This window comes from Meles meles, chromosome 7 (assembly GCF_922984935.1).
Source record: "Meles meles chromosome 7, mMelMel3.1 paternal haplotype, whole genome shotgun sequence".
In the NCBI taxonomy this organism is placed as follows: Eukaryota; Metazoa; Chordata; class Mammalia; order Carnivora; family Mustelidae; genus Meles; species Meles meles.
Window position 1 is genome coordinate 33,654,929 of NC_060072.1, and position 20,039 is coordinate 33,674,967.

Genomic DNA, 20,039 nt, shown 5'->3' on the forward strand with positions numbered 1-20,039 from the left:
GAAAGACTAAAAGTATTCTTGGCTCCTCTGCGATCCCAAGATTATGTTAATGATGTTTTAAAATGTCTCTTATTGGAGCACCTGGGTGGCTCAGTTGGTTAAGCATTTGCCTTCGGCTCAGGTCTTAATCCCAGGGTTCTGGAATCCAGCCCTGCATGGGGCTCCCTGCTCAGTGAGGAGCCTGCTTCTCCCTCTCCCTCTGCCAGTTCCCTGCTTGTGTGCTCCTGGTCTCTCTCTGTCAAATAAATAAATAAAATCTTTAAAAATAATAATAAAATAAAATGTCTCTTATTAGTCAAACAGTTATGTTATTATTGAAAGTGCATATGCAAAAAATTGATGAGTTAAAACAGGTGAGAAAGTATTGTGAAAAATGCTGGAAAGTATTTGTGAAATAATGTTAACTACTATACAGAGTCCATAAGATTACTGAATGAGCACACTAAAACACTACACGCCTAGCTGTATTAAATAATAATAACAGTAATTTTGTTAGTGTTAATAACCTATATTTACCCAGTACATTTTTCACAATTCTCGAACCTCTTTTACTTATTCTGTTATTTGATATTTGTAGCAACCTTGTGAAAATGTAAGTCAGATTTTGCAGTATTACAGTGAAGGGTACAGAGGGTTGGAAAACGAATGAAGATAGAAACTCAATTGGGGCCATACTACAAAATAAATACAGTTTCGAATTCAAAGACTGCTTAAAAAGTAGAATTTAAACATGGTGAAACTTCTACTAGGCATGCAAGATTTATTATGGATATTCGTTAGTGATTACTTTTAAATATATTCAATCAAGGGGTAGAACTTCTGAAAATTATCTGGTTTGAAGATGGTTGTAAAAATTCCTCAAAATATTCAGGGATAACTGACTCAGAAAATATAAAAATGCTTAAGGTAGACTTAAAAATAATTTGGAACCAGTCAGACTGTGAGGTTATTATTAAGGAACTAATTTTCTTATACATAATATAGAAATAACAGTATCTTTGGATTGTGCTTAATGACCACTAGGGTTACATTATCCACATGAGCTGAAAAGTAGCAGATATCTGTGGGAGGCCACAGTAGACAAGCACTTGATCCTTCCCAAACAAAACAGGTCCCAGTTGGAGTAGGGGCATGGAAGTTTTGGGGAATTGGCATGTACATCATCATTATCATTCTATGTAGGGTACCAAAGGATTTCCAGATCTCTGCTTCTCAGTCTTCTTCACAACTACAGTGTAGCGCTGAAGAGGGTATAGGTCATATGTCATCCTTTCTTACAGACCCAGAATGAATATTTCCGAAAAATGGAATAGGATATAGGGACTACTCTAAGAAAACAACAGTAAGGTGTTGTTACATATACATAAATGAGAGTTTTGTCAGCCAACGCAGGTGCCCAGACCTGTCAGAAATCCTTTGGTACTGCATCAGAGTAAGAACAAGATTAATAAGGAAAAGGCAGAGAAGGTAATGCATTCTTATGTACTTTTTTCCATGACTGGCCATTGGGAAAAGTCCTCCCTTGACCAATTGGTGTTCTAATGGGACATTAGAGTTCCATTCCTATCAAAGGCAAATTTATATAACAATGTTCCTCTTAAAAGAGTAGTGTATTTTATGATTTTTTTTTTCAATTTAATCCACATATCTAAGTCATCAAAGGAGAGGCACCGGGCTGGCTCAGTCAGTAGAGCATGTGACTCTTGATCTTGGGGTTGTAAGTGTTGAGACCCATGTTGGGTGTAGAGATTACTTTAAAAATATATATTAAAAAGAAAATCATTGAACTCACAAACTTGTTTTTACAATATAATGGTTGGCACTATGCTAGGGAGCCTGCTTTCCTCCTTGGTTTTAAATCCTCAATACACCACCAACAGGGTGACCTTAGGTGAATCATTAAAAACCCCTGTGCTTTAGTTTCTTTATCTATAAAATGGTGATAATATTATTACCTGCATTACAGAATTGTGAAGACTAAATGACTGATATATTCAAGAGCTTGAAACAGTTTTATTTGTTAAATGTTTTATGACTGATGTTATAATCTTTGGGGCTACTTATTTTGGGTAGGAATTTTTTTAACGTTTAACCACAAATACTAAAAAATAGTATAAAATAAAGACGTCCTGTGTTCTTAGTTTTAATGTAATAGCTATTGGCATTATCTTATAAGGTAGATAACTGCAACAATTGCTCAGTTTTGTTATTTTTACCATTATTTATAAAAAGTGCATATTGAAATGGCTATAATTTAATATACAGTAAGTGCATGCAGCATGGTTTACTTCTTTTCAAATTATGCAATTTGGTAGGTAAACTAACTGCATAAAGCAAAAAAAAGTTTGTTAATTTTGAGTATTTTATAGGCATGATCAAAACAGATGAAAGTAACGATTAATTTAGAGGTAATTTGTGCTGTACAGCCATAACACAAACAGTAGTTATATCAGTTAATTTGAGTACTTACTGGTTTCTGCTTAGAATGTATTTGTGTGCTATTTCTCTACTAATTGAAATATGAAAATAATTCTGTTGCCCTTAATTCTACCTACATTTTTGCTGCTTAAAATTGTTAAATGATGAGTTTAAATATTATCAAATACCACATTATTCAATGCTGGGTCATTAAAGGTTAAATATTTTATAAGTGAACAATCATAACCCCATAGGACTTTTTGAATAATCATTTATAAAATGTTGGTACAGTTGGATATATCAATTTTATTGGGTACTCTTTGTTATTTGGTGTCACTAATTTGTACTTTCACTGTTAGTAGTCACTTTATGACCTCAGGGAAGTCAATAACTAAGGTGTAATAATTAGTCATTTAAAATAAAGATAATCATGCAGGATTAGTCACTTTTGGTACTAAAAGATAAACACTATAAATTCTAAGTGTTAAAAGATTCTAGAAGCTAGGGGAAATTTCTTCCATATATGCTACACGGAGTTCGTGCTACATAAATAAACTTTCACAACAAGCCAATTACGACTTGAAAATCTTGTCTCCATAAATCATATTGGATTATAATTCACTTTATATCATTTCTTTCTTTTTTTTTCATTTTAATTAATTTATTTTTTTCAGCATAACAGTATTCATTGTTTTTGCACAACACCCAGTTCTCCATGCAATACGTGCCCTCCCTATTACCCACCACCTGTTCCCCCAGCCTCCCACCCCCGACCCTTCAAAACCCTCAGGTTGTTTTTCAGAGTCCATAGTCTCTTATGGTTTGCCTCCCCTTCCAATTTTTTTTTTTTTTTTAATAAACATATAATGTACTTTTATCCCCAGGGGTACAGGTCTGTGAATCGCCAGGTTTACACACTTCACAGCACTCACGATAGCACATACCCTCCCCATATCATTTCTTTCTTAACATTCTTTTAAAGAGATATTATGAAAGACGGTTGATTTGACTTTCACTCATGATGGAAATATGATCGTAAAAATTCTCTACAGAGGATAGCCCAGAAACCATGGAACTTTCTTGTTTCTTTTACTACCTCTATGGCTTTTTTTCTTCAGAAAACTGATTTTTTTTCCCCATCCTTCTCTGCTACAAAGGAAATTACGATCAAGTCTTTACTTGTATATATGTCCTAACTCTGACCACTTCCTAATACTTCTGTTGCTAAAACCCTAGTCCAGGCAATTCCCCTCTTTCTTAGATCTCTGCACTAGGCTTTCAACTAAGCCTTCCTTCCTCTGCTTTTGCCTCCCCCCTTTTTTTAAGTCTATTCCATGAAACAAGCCAGATATACTTAAAGCATAAATTTGATCATAAATCTCTGCTTAAACCTTTCTCATGGCTCCTCATTAAAACTGGAACAAAATCCAAATGCCCTGTCATGGGATATGCCTTTCTGCTAGATCTCATCGCCTATCCTTTGACCTTTCCCTCCCTCCAGCAACAACCCCAAACTCTACTATCCTCAAGCCTCCAACTACCCTCGCATTCTCTCTGTCTCTAGAACATGCCTCATGACCCTTGCCCTTCTGTTCACTCTTGGAATTCTTCTTTTAGGTCTCTGATGGCCTTCTCAAAATCTATGCCTCTATTCAAAGGTCATCTTCGTAGAAGAAGTCTTTCCTGAACACTCTGAGTAAAACAGACCTCTCTTTCTTTGGTCCCTTCATCTTGTTTAATTTTCTGTTTAGTATTTACCACTACCTGCCATTATAATAATCACACATTTATATCTGTGTTGTCTTCTCCTTTGTGTACTGTGTTGCCTTTGGTATCCTCAGAAATGTCTAACACATGGTAGGCATGTAATAAACATTTGTTGAATGAAAGTATGACTGTTTTCAGTAATGGCCTATTTTTACTTCTTTGACTTCAGTATCACCCCACCATTCCTACCTATGCTTCCATGGTCTTTAATCCTAAGGCTCCAGGAAAAATTGTCATATTTCTCTCTTTACTCATCTTCACTTTGACTATTATCTTAACTCTAGCAGTTCTACTGTAGTTATATTGTGGCTGACTATTTTTTTTAAAGATTTTATTTATTTATTTCACAGAGAGAGATCACAAGTAGACAGAGTGGCAGAGAGAGAGGGGGAAGCAGGCTCCCCGCTGAGCAGAGAGCCCAGGACCCCGGGACGACGACCCGAGCCGAAGGCAGAGGCCCAACCCACTGAGCCACCCAGGCGCCCCTGTGGCTGACTTCTATAGATAAAATAGCCTCAGTTGTCTTTGGTGACAATTTGTTCTTTCCAGAGCTCACTAGGGAATAAAAGGAAATTAAGATTGATTTTCTGATTTTTTTTTCCTGCAGTAAAACTTCTGATTCATATGTAGTCTCAGCCTCAAGATGCATCTCTCATTAAGGATAAAATCTGAAAAGGGTATTAAAGTTAAACCATGGTTCTAAGTGTACACAGGTGACGACAGAAATATAATGTATTTTGTTTTTCTTTCAGATCTCCCACTAAAGACATGGATTCAGAAGAGAAGGAAATTGTGGTTTGGGTTTGCCAAGAAGAGAAGATTGTCTGTGGGTTAACTAAACGCACCACCTCTGCTGATGTCATCCAGGCTTTGCTTGAGGAACACGAGGCTACATTTGGAGAGAAACGGTTTCTGCTGGGGAAGCCCAGTGATTACTGCATCATAGAAAAGTGGAGGGGTTCAGAACGGGCTCTTCCTCCACTAACTAGAATCCTGAAGCTTTGGAAAGCCTGGGGAGATGAGCAGCCCAATATGCAATTTGTCTTGGTTAAAGCAGATGCTTTTCTTCCAGTTCCATTGTGGAGGACAGCGGAAGCCAAATTAGTGCAAAACACAGAAAAAGTATGGGAACTCAGTCCAGCAAACTACATGAAGACATTACCACCAGATAAGCAAAAAAGAATAGTCAGAAAAACTTTCCGGAAACTGGCTAAAATTAAGCAGGACACAGTTTCCCATGACCGCGATAGCATGGAGACCTTAGTTCATCTGATTATTTCCCAGGACCACACCATTCATCAGCAAGTCAAGAGAATGAAAGAGCTGGATCTGGAAATTGAAAAGTGTGAGGCTAAGTTCCACCTGGATAGAGTAGAAAATGATGGAGAAAATTATGTCCAGGATGCATATTTAATGCCCAGTTTCAGTGAAATTGAGCAGAAGCTGGACTTGCCTTCCGATGAAAGCCAGAGTCTGGACGACCTGACTGAAAGTGACGGAATTGGACACCTGGAGGAGAGATTAGCGTATTACAGAATGCTCATCGATAAGCTCTCTGCTGAAATAGAAAAAGAGGTAAAAAGTGTTTGCACAGAGATAAATGAAGATGCAGAAGGGGCCTCTGCAAGTGAGCTTGAAAGCTCTAATTTAGAAAATGTTAAGTGTGATTTGGAGAAAAGCATGAAAGCTGGTTTGAAAATTCACTCTCACTTGAGTGGCGTCCAGAAAGAGATTAAATACACTGACTCATTGCTTCAGATGAAAGCAAAAGAGTATGAATTCCTGGCCAAGGAGCTCAATTCCCTGCATATTAGCAACAAAGATGGATGCCAACTAAAGGAAAACAGGGGAAAGGAATCTGAGGTCCCCAGCGGCAGTGGGGAGGTGCCGTCCTTGACTCAACGAGTGTTTAACTTATATACAAATGACACAGACTCGGACACTGGGATCAGCTCTAACCACAGTCAGGACTCAGAAATAACTGGAGGAGACGTGGTGCTATTGTCAACATAATTTGAATGGCTTGTTTCTGACCCACTTTAATGTTCATGTTTGTTTAATAGGAAACTTTATTTTAAATATCACATTCTGAAAAATGATGCAAATCATGTTGAGTATCCAGTGGTTAGTAAAAACGAGAGAAAGTTTATTTTTGATTTAAAAGTTCCAAAGTCACCAATTATTACAAGTTCAGACGAGGAGCTGTTTATTAGGAGTGCAATACAAATAGCTTGCAGGTGTCTAACAGAAATGATTTGATGGGAATTATCATCCCTTGGAGCTTCTGTGCGAAATGGTTTACGCAAAACTAATTCTTAATACTGCAGCCAATGTATTGAAACTAGACACATGAACAAGTAAAATTAAAAATGTGCTGTTTTCATATTTTTTCAAAGCTATATCTTTGGAATTTTTAAGTCTGTAATGTACATGACAATTATGCTATTATAACTGTATTAATTCAGGTCTTGGTTCTTCTCATTGATACTTAGAATGTAAATTATCTCTGAGACTTTCTGAACCCCTCTGCTTGTTTAGACCCAGACGACAGAAAGCGGAAAGGGCTCCCAGTGGGACATGTACAAATACCAGCAGTGGATTGGGTGGGGGTATAGACAAGAAAGGTCCAAGTGCTACATACAAGAGCAATTTTTCTAAAAATGGCTAAAGTTATTAAGACTTATGCCTGGGCTTTCTCTGACAAAGCAAATCTTCTGATCAAACAAATGGTGTGTGCAGGTTTGTTTTTTGAGTGAGGTATGATGTGGGCTACAGAGAAAAACTACAGGGTCACAGTCCTGTTTATTTACACCCTGTTCACAAAAGAGCCTCCTAGAGAGGCAACTTGGTGTCCTTTGTGTGGGTAAAATAGAGTTCTCTATACCCTAAGTATTAGCGTTTTGCTTCTGAACCTACAGAGAGGAATTCACATGGACAAAAACCTTTTATAATTCAGATTGTCTCTGTAAAACTTCATCTAAGGTGCAAACTAAAAAAAAAAAATTAAAAAAAAAAGAAAAACAACTAACTCTAACTCCTACTCCTTCCCCAAGGTTGCTAGTAAGTAACCAACAAATTGAGAAATTATTTAGATCTACCTTGAGTGACACTCATTACAGTGCTGGACGAGGCTTGGTTTTGCCTGGTGCTTAGTTAAGACGTTTTCCTCCCTCTCTCCTTTCTTTGCTTCTTGCCAGGGAACATGTGATGTAATCATATTGTAAACAATTCGTTTTATTGTTTTATTGTACTGTTAAATAAACACTACTGTGGTTTATTTTTTTTCTTTAGCTGACACTTTTCCTGTGTGTCAGCACACATGTAAGAATATTATTTTACTTAGTTTTAAAATGTGGATACTGGTGAAGATTTCAGTATTTATAATTCCCTTTTATTCCCATGCTCACTATAGTGCATGTTTCAACTGAGTTTCTTAAGCTAGTTTTTCATTTCTCTAAGCCCCAGGCTTTTCACCAATATTTGGGAAGATAGTTAGGATGCTTTAGTATTTCACTTTGGAGAGCATCTGTGTTATCACTTCTTGCACCAAGATACTACTAAAGGCTTTAATTGAAATTGGTGGTAAAGAAAGTAGAAATTTCCATTCCAGGGAAAATATAGTGAAAAAGAGTAAGTAATAATGGTAACAAGGATTTAATTTAAAAAAAAAAAAAAGGAATTGAATGGTCATCTGAGAAAGGGAAGTTTATTTGCCAAATATCCCATTAAATCATTCAGCAATAAGGCAAGTTTTTGATATATTCATTGTTCACTACTGGGGATTAAATTCAGAAGATCGTCATCAGTGATAAACCAATTGCAATTTTATTTTCCAAAAGTGAAAGCTATCTCTTTGTATTACTCCTTAGTGAGAAAATAATGAAAAGAACATTACTTATCTGTTAAATAATTTGATTAATTATCTGAATTCAAAAGAGGTTCTGGTAAGAAATAGGACTGGAAAGATAATTTCATTTTAGAATCTTTGAATTAACTTCTGCTTTTATATAGTGCAGTACATACATTCTAAGGACCTCTCCTATATTTTTATAATAAATTATGTTAAAAACTCTTCTCAAAAAGTAGAACCGTTGATTTTTCAGATATACTTGAGAACTTCTAGTTGTTTTTTAGTTATACAAATGTATTTGTGCTTTTGACTCATTACAATATTAAATCATCAGTGACCATGCTGAATCTCTAATTTAGAGTAATATATTAATACAGATATAAATCTTAACTACAATTGCCTTCATCTCTGGATACTAAGCTATTCTTCATTAAAGTGAGAATTTGAATTATAAATATAGAACTTGATAGAGGCTTTAATGTTTTAATTCTGTATAGAATCTTTAAAGTGTTTATTAATTTTTGAATAGCCTAACAGGTTAACCAAGAAATTCCTATATGCAGCTAGAAGTAGCAAACCAAAGTGGACTCTTCTTCCTTCTTGTAACAACTTAGGTTTCACCTTGTTCATCCTCCCCCTTGGAATGCCTATTTTCCCTCTATCCACCATACGCAGAAACCCACCCACCTTGTCTTTTTAACATGTTGTGTTTTCTCTGAAACATTTATTCCATTCAATCAGTTGCAATATTTTATCCTGGATCCCACAACTATTTTAGGTGTATTTTTCATAAAGGAGCACTTACATTATGGCTGAGCTCATATTTATTACGTACTTACCTACCTTCCTTCTCCCAATGTATTTTTTTATTGTTTTATTACTTTGTCTTCTATCTTGTTAACTATAATCCTTCCAATCGACCTCCTTACTTCTTTGCCCCACCCAGTTTTTGAATTGAAATGCTAAATTTTAGAAGACCGCAACCATTTTCTTTACTTTTTTCATTTTTTATTTTTTTAACCTCAACCATTTAAAAAATTATTTCTATGATGCTCATGCATTTTGTATATAAATATGCATTTTAGCAGACTTAAAACAGTAATTCTACTTACAAATTCTTTAGGAGAGGCACGAAATCATTGTGCTTTGAAAAATTTTTAAATTGGTAAATTTTTAAATTTTATTTTTAAATCACAGTTACTGATTTAAGGCAATACAAATAGTCTTTTTAAAAGCCTCTCAATGATTAAATTATGGTATTTTCCTTTGCATTGTATGCAGGTAGGAAAAAATATGTATTCTGTAGAACTGAATTTTAAGCAGTAGACACAAAATGACTTTGGAATATTATCCTAAATGAAATACCTATTTTATTTTCTTTCTAACTCAAAAAAATAAATGGCTTCAGTGTATAGAAGCTATTCTAGTACATTAAAATTTTATTTTTATATTATTTAAACATCTGTACATGACAAAATATATTTCTGTGGCTGAATTTTATAGTTTTTCAAAGTGGGATTATTGTTTTATTTAGAATGTATTTTTCTAGTTGACAAAGGAATACCTTTTAATCCAGATACAGATTTTTTTTTTAAATATTAGGCTATTTCTTTTCATACTACCTGACTGGTTTAATAAACCTTATGTAACAAATATAAAGTATCTGTAATTTCTTCAAGTATAACTAATCGAGAATAATAAAAGAAATAGTTGTACCCTTTCGTGTGACATTGCTTGTCTTTTTGGGTATGTCCCTTGGCTATATTAAAAATAAATGTTATATTAGTCAGAATTAAATAATTGCTGAATTAACTTACACAAGGTAAGATCAGATATTATTTCATGAGAATATATAGCAAATAAGACCTAATAAAACTTTTTGTTAGGTTTCATACATATCTGTTTCAATTTGTCGTGAAAGAACATCCTCACTTTTACACTAGATGGCGGTTTTATGAACTGGTATCTTGCTTTCTAGTATGAAATACAGTTTAATGTAATAATATTCAAGTGTAAATCTTCCCTGCTATTATTTAATTGGTAACTACTTTATTTCTCAAAATAGGTCTTTAATTTTAACTATCTTTAATAACCAAATCATTTGAAAATTAAGAAAATCATTTCATCATTCTATAAATGAGCATGAAATGACTCTACTAAAAGATTGTATATAATGTCCAGGGGCATCACACAGGAATAAGTCAACACTATTTTCTTAGCCATATATACATTCATACCTATATATGCATAGATCGTCTCTAGAACAACTCACAAATAACACTTAACAGAGGACATTTCTCAAGAGGATATCTGGGAACTTAGACCATGGGTAGAAGGAAGACTTACTTTTCATGCTGTACATTTGCTTAGTATTTGAATTATAGTAATAATAATTTGAATATCATGTGTTTGTTTTATTGGTGACAACTTTTACATTAAAATGTAAATGTATTACATTTTATATAGTATATAATACATATATATTATATATATATTTATCTATATTATTCATATAGAGACTCCTTATTCTGTTTGATGACAGCAGGGAATCCTATTGTATTAATTATCCTAATTTATTTCACCAGTACTTTCCCAGTGGGCATGTAGGTACTTTCCAATCATGTATTGTTATAAACAGTGTTATCTAATCAATACATTTCTGTGAGGGTGGATTGCTAGATTATAAATGCTATGTCAGAGGATGAGAAATGGATTTTCTAAATTTAATAAACTTTGTTAATTATTCTTTATGGAAATTGATCACTTAAGACCTGAATTGAAAATATACTCTCCCCCCCAACCCCCTACCCCCGTGCTGTTTGTCATTTTATTATTTTAAGGTACAATTAAAAAAAATTTTTTTTTGAATTTAAATTTAAAGATTTTTCTCATTAACAATATGAGCTGTTTTTTTTTCTTTGTCATTCTTAAAAAGGCCTTCCCACTGCATGATAACTAATTTTATTTTATTTTTTAATTTATTTAAAAAAATGTTTTATTTATTCATTTGACAGAGAGAGAGCTTAAGCAGGGGGAGCTGCAGGTGGAGGGAGAGGGGGAGGAAGAAGATGGCTCCCTACTGAGCAATGAGCCCTGAGCAAAGTGGGGCTGGATCCTAGGACTCTGGGATCATGACCTGAGCCGAAGGCAGAGGATTTAACCCACCAAGCCACCCAGGCACCCCCATGTTAACTAATTTTAAAAATAAATTTCTCTCAGGTTGCCTGGATGGCTCGATGGGTTAAGCCTCTGCCTTTGGCTCAGGTCATGATTTCAGGGTCCTGGGATCCAGCCCTGCATCAGGCTCTCTGCTCAACGGGGAGTCTGCTTCCCTCTCTCTCTCTGCCTGCCTCTCTGTCTATTTGTGATCTCTCTCTCTCTGTGTCAAATAAATTAAAAAAAAAATTCTCCCATGTGTTCTTTACACAACACTTCGTTTATGTTTTACTGTTAAACATTTGAACTATCTGGAATTTATTTTGTTACCATGTACAAAACTAGATAGAATACATATATTTTTTGATACTTAACCAGTTAACCCACATCACTTAATAAAGAACATTGTCCCACTTTTTAAATGTCACTTTATTTCTTTATTTTTTTAAAGCAAATTCTGGTATGTAGTTGAGATCTATTTCTGGACTTTCTATATCATTCCATTAATTTGGCTGTGTATTTTACTCCTGAAAAACACTTTCTCTAACCAAAAATAGTAAGATTAAAGGAAATTTGAATGTGAAATAAGTCTAACATTTCTCCTTATTGGTGTAGGACAGGGTCTATGAAGTATTACTAGTAATACTTGCAATGACCATGACCATAAGATAGATAAGAAGAGAAAGTCTATTAAAGATGGGTCATTGGTCAAGTAAGAATATTATAAGGCTACAAAATGAATGCACATAAGAAAAATGCTTAACCTGTTGATATTCAGCAGTAGCTCTCTTGGGATTTTGGCAGCAAACTTTTTAGTGTGCCTCTCACTCATTAACTGCAGAATGTTTAGCAACTCCAGATCCTCCTGCCTAATCTCAGGAGCACCCCACCCTCCCATTTTTCCCTGGGACAAGCAAATAAAAACTCCCTTTCCTAACCCCTCTTCCTACTTCTCATTATTTCTAACATCTCCCAGAGGCTGATATTGTCCTTGGTTGCAAACAATGTAGTAATATTGGAGTTGGATTATCATTATTAAAAGAAAACAGCTCTTATACTTTAAAAATAAAAGAAGAACCTTATTCGCTGCAGATGCAAAGAACATTCCACTAAAAAGGAGGTAAACATGAGAGTGGGGTACAATTTAGGACTGTTTTTAAAATGATGGACACCATCTGCATTTGCCAAGAATTCGGCCAGCCCAAGTTGATGTCAAAGATTATAACCTTTATTATGCTTCCATAGGAATTGATGCTTGAGAAAGCACTAATCAGATTATCAGCTTTTGAAACCGCTGTCTCATGACAAGTATCCTGTAGTTTCTGTTACAATGAAATCAAAATTCAAAAAATTCTTGGTGCAGGGAAGCATATTTCCTTTCAGTATTGTTTAATTCTTATCTACAAGGATGGTTAATAATAGGTTAAAACACTATTCTTCCGAGATAAAAAAAATGTTGCTTACAAAAGTAATTACTTTAGATTCCAAACAATGGGCAAAAAGGAAGGCAAAAAGACTGATTAAAGAACTAACAGTTAGTAAATTTATCCAAGATTCTGATTTCTATGGGGGTTCCTGGTATTTAGCTCTTATTCTTTTTGACATTATTAAGATTCATGCTGGTACCAGGCACCAACACCACCATTCAGATTACTGAAGAATTTCCCACTTCGAACATAAAATAAATGAGGCAGCTTTACTTGATAGTCACCTAGATTTACTTATGGTGATTGTTATAACACACTGAAAAGTATTTTGGAATCTATCAACAATCTTCAATTATTCACAGCTTTCAATTGGTATTCTTACCTTTCATAATAAATGGAAAAATATTCCAAAATTTGTGAAAATAAATGCATTTAAGTATTCATCTAACTTTATGTATAAAAGCAAATTAAAAGCACAATAGTGACTTTTGGTAAGTTCTGAGGTGTTATTTGGGTGAGAAATTTGTAAATATTGATGGTCATGAGACCATACCATAGTGAAATCCAGTTTAAGAGAAAGGAATTATGGAGTGCCTGGATGGCTCAGTCTGTTAAGTGTCTGTCTTTAGCTCAGGTCATGATCTTGGGGTCCTGGAATTGAGGGTTCCCTGCTCAGTGAGGAATCTGCTTCTCTCTCTCATACTGCCTTACCTTCCCCTCCCCAGCTCTCCTGTGCACACTCTCTCAAATAAATAAATAAAATCTTTTTAAAAAAAGGAATTAAAAATGTATACAGACCAACTATGTTTTCCAAAACTATGCATTCCAAAAAGAAAATACATAAGAAAATGGAAATGCAAAATTTTTGCTGAGAGTTTTGAATGAAAGTGATCATTTGGGGATTATGTATTTCTTTTTTTAATATTTAAAATATATTTGATATATTTATATTTTAAATTAATGTATTTACATACGTGTAATATATTTGTTTAAAATATACATTTTTATATTTAAATATATAGACTGTTTGGACTCTTATCTATAGAGAACAAACTGATGGTTACCAGAGGGGAGAGGTAGGGGTGGAGGGTGGGTGAAATAGGTGAGGGGATTAAGAGTACCCTTACCATGATGAGCACTGAGTAAGGTATAGTGTTGCTGAATCACTAAATTGCACAACTGAAACTAATATAATACTGTATATTAAGTATACTGGAGTTAAAATTTTTAGAAATCTATGAAACTTTTGTAATTTGAACACATTTTAAAATGTTTCCTGTATATGATATCACTCTGACTCTCTTCTGACTCTCTTCTGTCTTTGCTAAGGCTCTTTAGAGCCTTTTACAAACACCAAACAACTGGAAAGTGATGAGGTGATGAGCAATGACAAGACCAACTAACTGGGAACTAGAGTCTGAATCTTGTCAGCACACCATCTGAAACTCAAAACGTCAGATTCTTAACTACTTAAAAAAAAATTTAAAGAAAAGAAAAAGTCAAAAATTAAATTTAAAGAAAAGAAAAAGTCAAAAAATCAAATTAGATGACCTTTATAGTTCTTTTCAGCTTAGTCAAATTACATAAGTAACACATTCATGGATTGGTACATGCATAACAGGTATGAACTATTTCTCACTGTTCTTGGCTCTACTCTCTTTATTGTATCTTGGTAAAAACTACACAAAGTTAAATTGGAATAGCCCACTGACAAAAGAAGGGGTTTAATCTCAAAACTCTGTCTCTCCAATGTTTTCACTCTTATCTCATCTATTTCCAAATTAGTTAGAGCAGGACTGTGGGGCTGTTAGTATGGGCCTGGTTAGACAAAAAAGTCACATTTCTGTTAACTAAACAATTTATGGCTAGGAAAAAGAGAGCACCATATGTGTTTCCAGAACATAAAAACTATGCTGGAAATAGAGGCGGAGAGGAAAGTAACTTGCTTTATTTTTATATTGCCCCAGTGTCTAACAGAGATTAATACCTAGTATTTGCAAAAAACAAAAAACAAACAAAAAAAAAAAAACAAAACAAAACCGCAAAACAAACAACAGACAAACAAAAATATTAATAAAATTAGATGTGTAACTAAAGGGCTAGCACAGTTTTTGGAACATAAAAGTTGTTCTGTAAATGTTAACTATTATTACTGCAAGTAATGAAAGAACAATGACACTTCTATTCTGGAGAAAAATATGCTTCCATACTAGATTCAAAATGCACATACCTCTTTCCCTTCCTGCAAATTAATTCTTTGTTATAATTTAACTATCTTGGAAAGTACATATCATAAATGTCTATCATTCAGCACAAATACACTGGCACTCGTACAGATACATATTCAAAGTAAGGTTTTTCCATTTCTAGTCCTGTTTTTTAAAGGTCATTGGGTTTTTTCCCCCACTGTAAGCATTTGTCATTTGTAGCATTTGTCAGACAAGAGAGTAGAAAAAGTCTTAGACCTTTTTAGAGCTGAAAAGATTTGGAAATGCTTCTCAGCATTACCTTCCGTGTAAGTGAAATTTCAATGAATCACTCTCCTCTAGTACGTGCAGGTATTTGATCTGTGATTTTAATGACTTTTCTGCTTTTCAAGTATAGATCATTGGCTGAAAAATTAAATTACCTTAAGGGCAAAGAGCCCAAAAATGAAAAATGAACTGGTAGGCTATATCAGAATCCAACCACACTACCACTCCCGAGTTCATCTTCCAATAAAATGCACAAATGGCAGCTTTTTAAAAGTAGGACAGAGGAAAATGCCCTTGGCTTGGATATTTAAGTTTGAAGCCATCCTGAGCCATGAGTCTTTCCGTGGTAATTTTCAAACCTGTTTCCACAACAGAATTACAAAGAGTGTTTATTTAAAATACAGATTCCTGAACTTCGCCTTGGAGAATTTGATTAAGGAAGTCTGGAATGTGGCCCCATTTTTTGTGTTCTTAAATAGCTACCAAAATGATTCTAAAGCAATGCCATTTGAAAGTGCTTTATTGATTTTAATAGAGCTGGTGAGTAACGTAAGACTTTTCACCAAGCTGGAATGAAAGGATGTGAAGAGCCAGCATTCTCAAGATGACAGAAAGAGGTCGTGGGCTTTGAAAAGAGGTAGAAGATTCTAGGGCCCCAAGCCAAAGGCCATCTGAGAATAGAATCTTATTAAAAGCTCCAGAGACTGTGGGTGCCCAAGGACAGAGGGTTACTGATTCATTTCTTGATAATGTGCTTAATCTGAGGTGGAAATGATAGAAGAAATAAGGCTATGGTGGGAACTACCGTTGTCATAAGAGTACTACAGCTGTTTTTGCTCTGCCTCATCCTCTTTCCTTCAAACGTGCCCATCAGAGGGCTTGAATATATTTTTTAAAGATTTTTATTTATTTATTTATTTATTTATTTGACACACAGAGAGAGAGCACAAGCAGGGGGAGCAGCAGGCAGAGGGAGAGGGAGAAGAAGGCTCCCCACTGAGCAGGGAGCTTGACGTGGGACTCTATCCCAGTGATGAGGGAACAGAGGGCAAGCTGAGGACAGCACAAACTGACACCCCGCAACCTCTTCCCACCCGCACTCTTGGGTAGGACAGGTGTGACATTTTCCCTTGAATCTCCCAACTATCTTAATGTTAATGCCTTCCTAGAGGGAAAAACCTTGGCAATGGCAAGGCCGCTGGTATCTGGTATCTTGTAGGTCCTCTTTAGCATATGAAAGTTCTTTTGAAACCTCCCTTTTTCTTACCTCCCCCAACCCCATCGTATATAACCTGCCACCCCTCACAACCCTGGGACAACACTCTTTCTGCCCACCGGTCCTGTTGCTGAGCTTTAGTAAACCACCATTTTGCACCAAGACTCTCAAGAATTCTTTCTTATCATCAGCTACAAACTCCACTCCACTGAACCTCAAGTATATTCTAAAACTTCATCACCAGGAACCCAGGATCATGACCTGGGCCGAAGGAAGATGCTTAACCAACTGAACCACCTAGGCACCCCAGAAGGTGCCCCATTATTGCATATTAAGAATAATAAAGTCCAAAAGTGTTATTTTTCTTGGTTCAAATTAAATGTGATTTCTCCTCCAAAATATCTGAGACAGTTCTCATCCAAGAAGCCATGCAGATTCAGTTCAAATTTGGATTCCAGCCTTTGTTACCTGCAGGATTTTGGTCAAATTATTCAGCCATTCTGTGCCTAAATTTCCTCAACTAGAAAATTGAGATAATATTTGACTTTTTGGAATGTTTTAAGGATAAGAGATGTAGCATGAAAAACCAGGGCACAGTATCGAGCACAGAGTAGGCTTTTCTTATTACGACAACTGTATTACTACTGTATTTTCTTGATCTTACTACTTTTTAATACGTTAGTGATAAGAAAAGAAGCATGCAATTTTCCATTTATGTTAAACTTACTTAAATGTTCATCGGTTTGAAGAGTAGGTTACACTGTAGTTTTTGCTATCAGTTTTGGAGGTTATTTACAGAGTATCTCTGTGTTTATCTCATTGTGACTTCAGTTGAGTATTTATGTAATTTGCACCACTTCATAAAAAATCACTTAAAATATTTTGTTACAATCCAGGATTGAAATTAAAAAAAAAAAAAGTTGTCTGTTTAAAGGAATAGAAAATACAATATAAACATGTTTACAAGCAACGCATGTAATTTTTCTTGCAGGGTGACCACAGTGCAAAAGTCAAGATAAAGTTACACTATATTTGATTTTTGAGACACATTATGAAGAGATTGCCTATTTAGGAAACAGACAATTGCAATTAAAGGAAACATAAAACTGTCGAGTATCTCAAAAGAGAGCACAGAATTTTCCAAGAGATGCTGGTGTGAGTAGGTTATGTGTCATGGAGACTATCTCTCAGGCACCAAATGATAATTTGTCAAAAATATCAGATTGGTTTTCAGAAAAAATTAATTCCCATAAGTACACAATTTAATTATGTTAAGGAATTAAGTTAAAGCAGAAGGTGGAGATTGCATTTATCCTGTTTTTTTTTCTCAAGATTAAGAGAGGAAGTTTTGGGGCCCTGGGTGGCTCAGTCTTTAAGCATCTGCCTTTGGCTCAGTTCATGATCCTAGGGTCCTGGGATTGGCCAGCATTGGGCTCCCTGCTCTGCGGGAGGCCTGCTTCTCCCTCTCCCACACCCCCTGCTTGTGTTCCCTCTCTCACTGTGTCTCTCCTCCAAATAAATAAAATCTTTAAAAAAAAAAAGAGAGATGAAGTTTGTAAATATTGGTTATGAAAACCAGCATTTTATATACATGTGAACTAGTCATAATCACCAAGGCTCAAAAGTGATCTAGAACAATTTAGGGATGTTTAATGGGAAGATGTATACTTAAACTTCTGTTATAACAGAAAAAGACAGTGATAGAACTATTAGCTAAAAATGCTATACCATGCAGAATTTCTTTTATTCCTCAAAAACTTGTTGGGCAAATATACATTATTTTAACTATAGTGTATTTTATTTTATAATGAACATCTTAGAGCAAATAACATCAAGAATGACATAATCAAGATCCCAATTTCCAAAAGAACATCTTCCTCTAATTTCTCTTTTCTTTAATTGCGCTAGAAAGGCCATTTGTGGCTGAACAGAGGCCTGTAAGGAATTACACAATGGTTGTGATATAATTAGAGAGAGACCAGGTCTGACCTTTATCTTGATGCCACAATTTTAAAGATTGTTTTAGCAGCCAATATGTTGGAGATACAAGGGCTAAAAATGCCCTAGGGGAAAAATTACATAACAATTATCTTATAAACCAAATATCAATTGCAATGATTGAAGATGAAGAATTACAAAATTATGATAAAAAGATAAAATTGTCAACTTATTTTGAACTTTAAAGATTTCAAACATGTCATATAGATACAAATAAATAGGTGACAGTTTTGTAGATAATGGAACAGGAGTATGTGATAAGATTTAAACCCTTGACGCAGTCATGTGTGGTTCCAAGCAGACCTTTACAGAATTTTATGTGGGCCTTCATCACCATGGAAGCTCGCTTAAAACTGGCCTTGTAAGCCCCTGTCTCCACCTTATTGCACTTAATATCACCATTCTCTGAGATCATGGGTGGTCACGACTTTATGCTCTACCCCACTATCTCAAAATCATAATTCAAGCCCATGCTTAGTATTCATCATTCCTTGTAAATACAGATTAAATGAGCCTTGAAGAGTGTGTGCTTTCTCCATGCTAAGTGAGTAATGAGTTTTTATGCATTATGCCAGGGGAATTTTCTAGAATGGTAGAACAAGAACACACAAGTTGGAGACAGGAAAAAAAAAAAATGGTTATGGCTTTCCCAGGCAATCAGTGCTTAATTGTCAGGCATGTGAATCACCCCTGGCTGCTGCTTTCTCCTCATTCTGCTGGCAGTTTAAGAGAAGGAAGAGTGAACTAACTTCCCTAAAATGGTTACCCACGCATCTGTTATCCAAATTGAAATCCTCAGGATCTCCTTAGACTCCCCACTCTACCAAATCCTTACATGCGATGTTTCCAAATCCTGCTGACACCCATGTAGTTCTCAAAAATCCCATCTTTCTTTAATCATGGTTTTATGGTAGTTGGCGTCTGAAACAAACTTCAGAGTTCATGTACTCCAAATGTCCCATCTTATCAAAGAGTAAAAAGAGTCCTGGACAATTGAGGTTTTATCATTAATGGTAGGATTATGACTGAGATTCAGGCCTTTGAATTCACAAGAGTGTCCTTTTCTCTTCTTCCACACACTGCCTTTAGGAAAGCGGATTCCTCACAGTCTTTGCATTCAGGTAGCACTTGGTGTTCCAATTCTAGTTTTGGGTCTTCTTTTTTTCTTATTTGAATTTTTTTTTTTGAATTTTAGTTTTCTAAGAATATTTACTTATTGTCATCTTTTTTGGAAGACACACACACACACACACACACACACACACACCCCAAACCCAGAATGGAGAGGAAAATATCATGTAGCCCTAAAAAGCTAGAGCTTGAGATCAAATCCTTCTGTAACTCACACCACATACCCATAGGAGCAGCAATGGTCAGGGGGCACTGTCTTCTTTATCTTTTCATCCTCATTCACTAGCAAAATGCCTAGAGTTGACAAGTATTTAATGAGTATTGGTTGAATTAAAACTACCTCAATCACTGACAACTAGTTGCACAATTAGAAGGTGTGTGTCTTCCCATCAGTCTCAAAAAGTGGTTTATAATTTTCTGTGTTATCTACTACAGGAAAATCAGCAGCAGTTTCCAAAGAAGCTGAAGAGGGATTGTCTGAATTGGGCAATCTTTACAGAGGTATTATTCTATATTTAGTATTGATTTTAAAATGTTTCATTGTTGTTTATTGCCTTATTGCAGTGACTGTAATTTATAGACTCGCCGAGAACATCAGGCAT

General features: G+C 35.2%; 1 protein-coding gene across 1 annotated transcript in view; it reads left to right on the plus strand.

Annotated features, from left to right (window-relative positions):
• Nucleotides 1–9,919, plus strand: part of RASSF9 (Ras association domain family member 9) — a 28,198-nt gene extending 18,279 nt beyond the window's left edge. Inside the window, exon 2 of the mRNA XM_046010600.1 lies at nt 4,938–9,919. Coding sequence (XP_045866556.1) covers nt 4,938–6,198 — 1,261 coding nt within the window. The 3' untranslated portion in view covers nt 6,199–9,919. The remainder of the gene's footprint in view (nt 1–4,937) is intronic.
• The last annotated feature ends 10,120 nt before the right edge of the window (nt 9,920–20,039 follow it).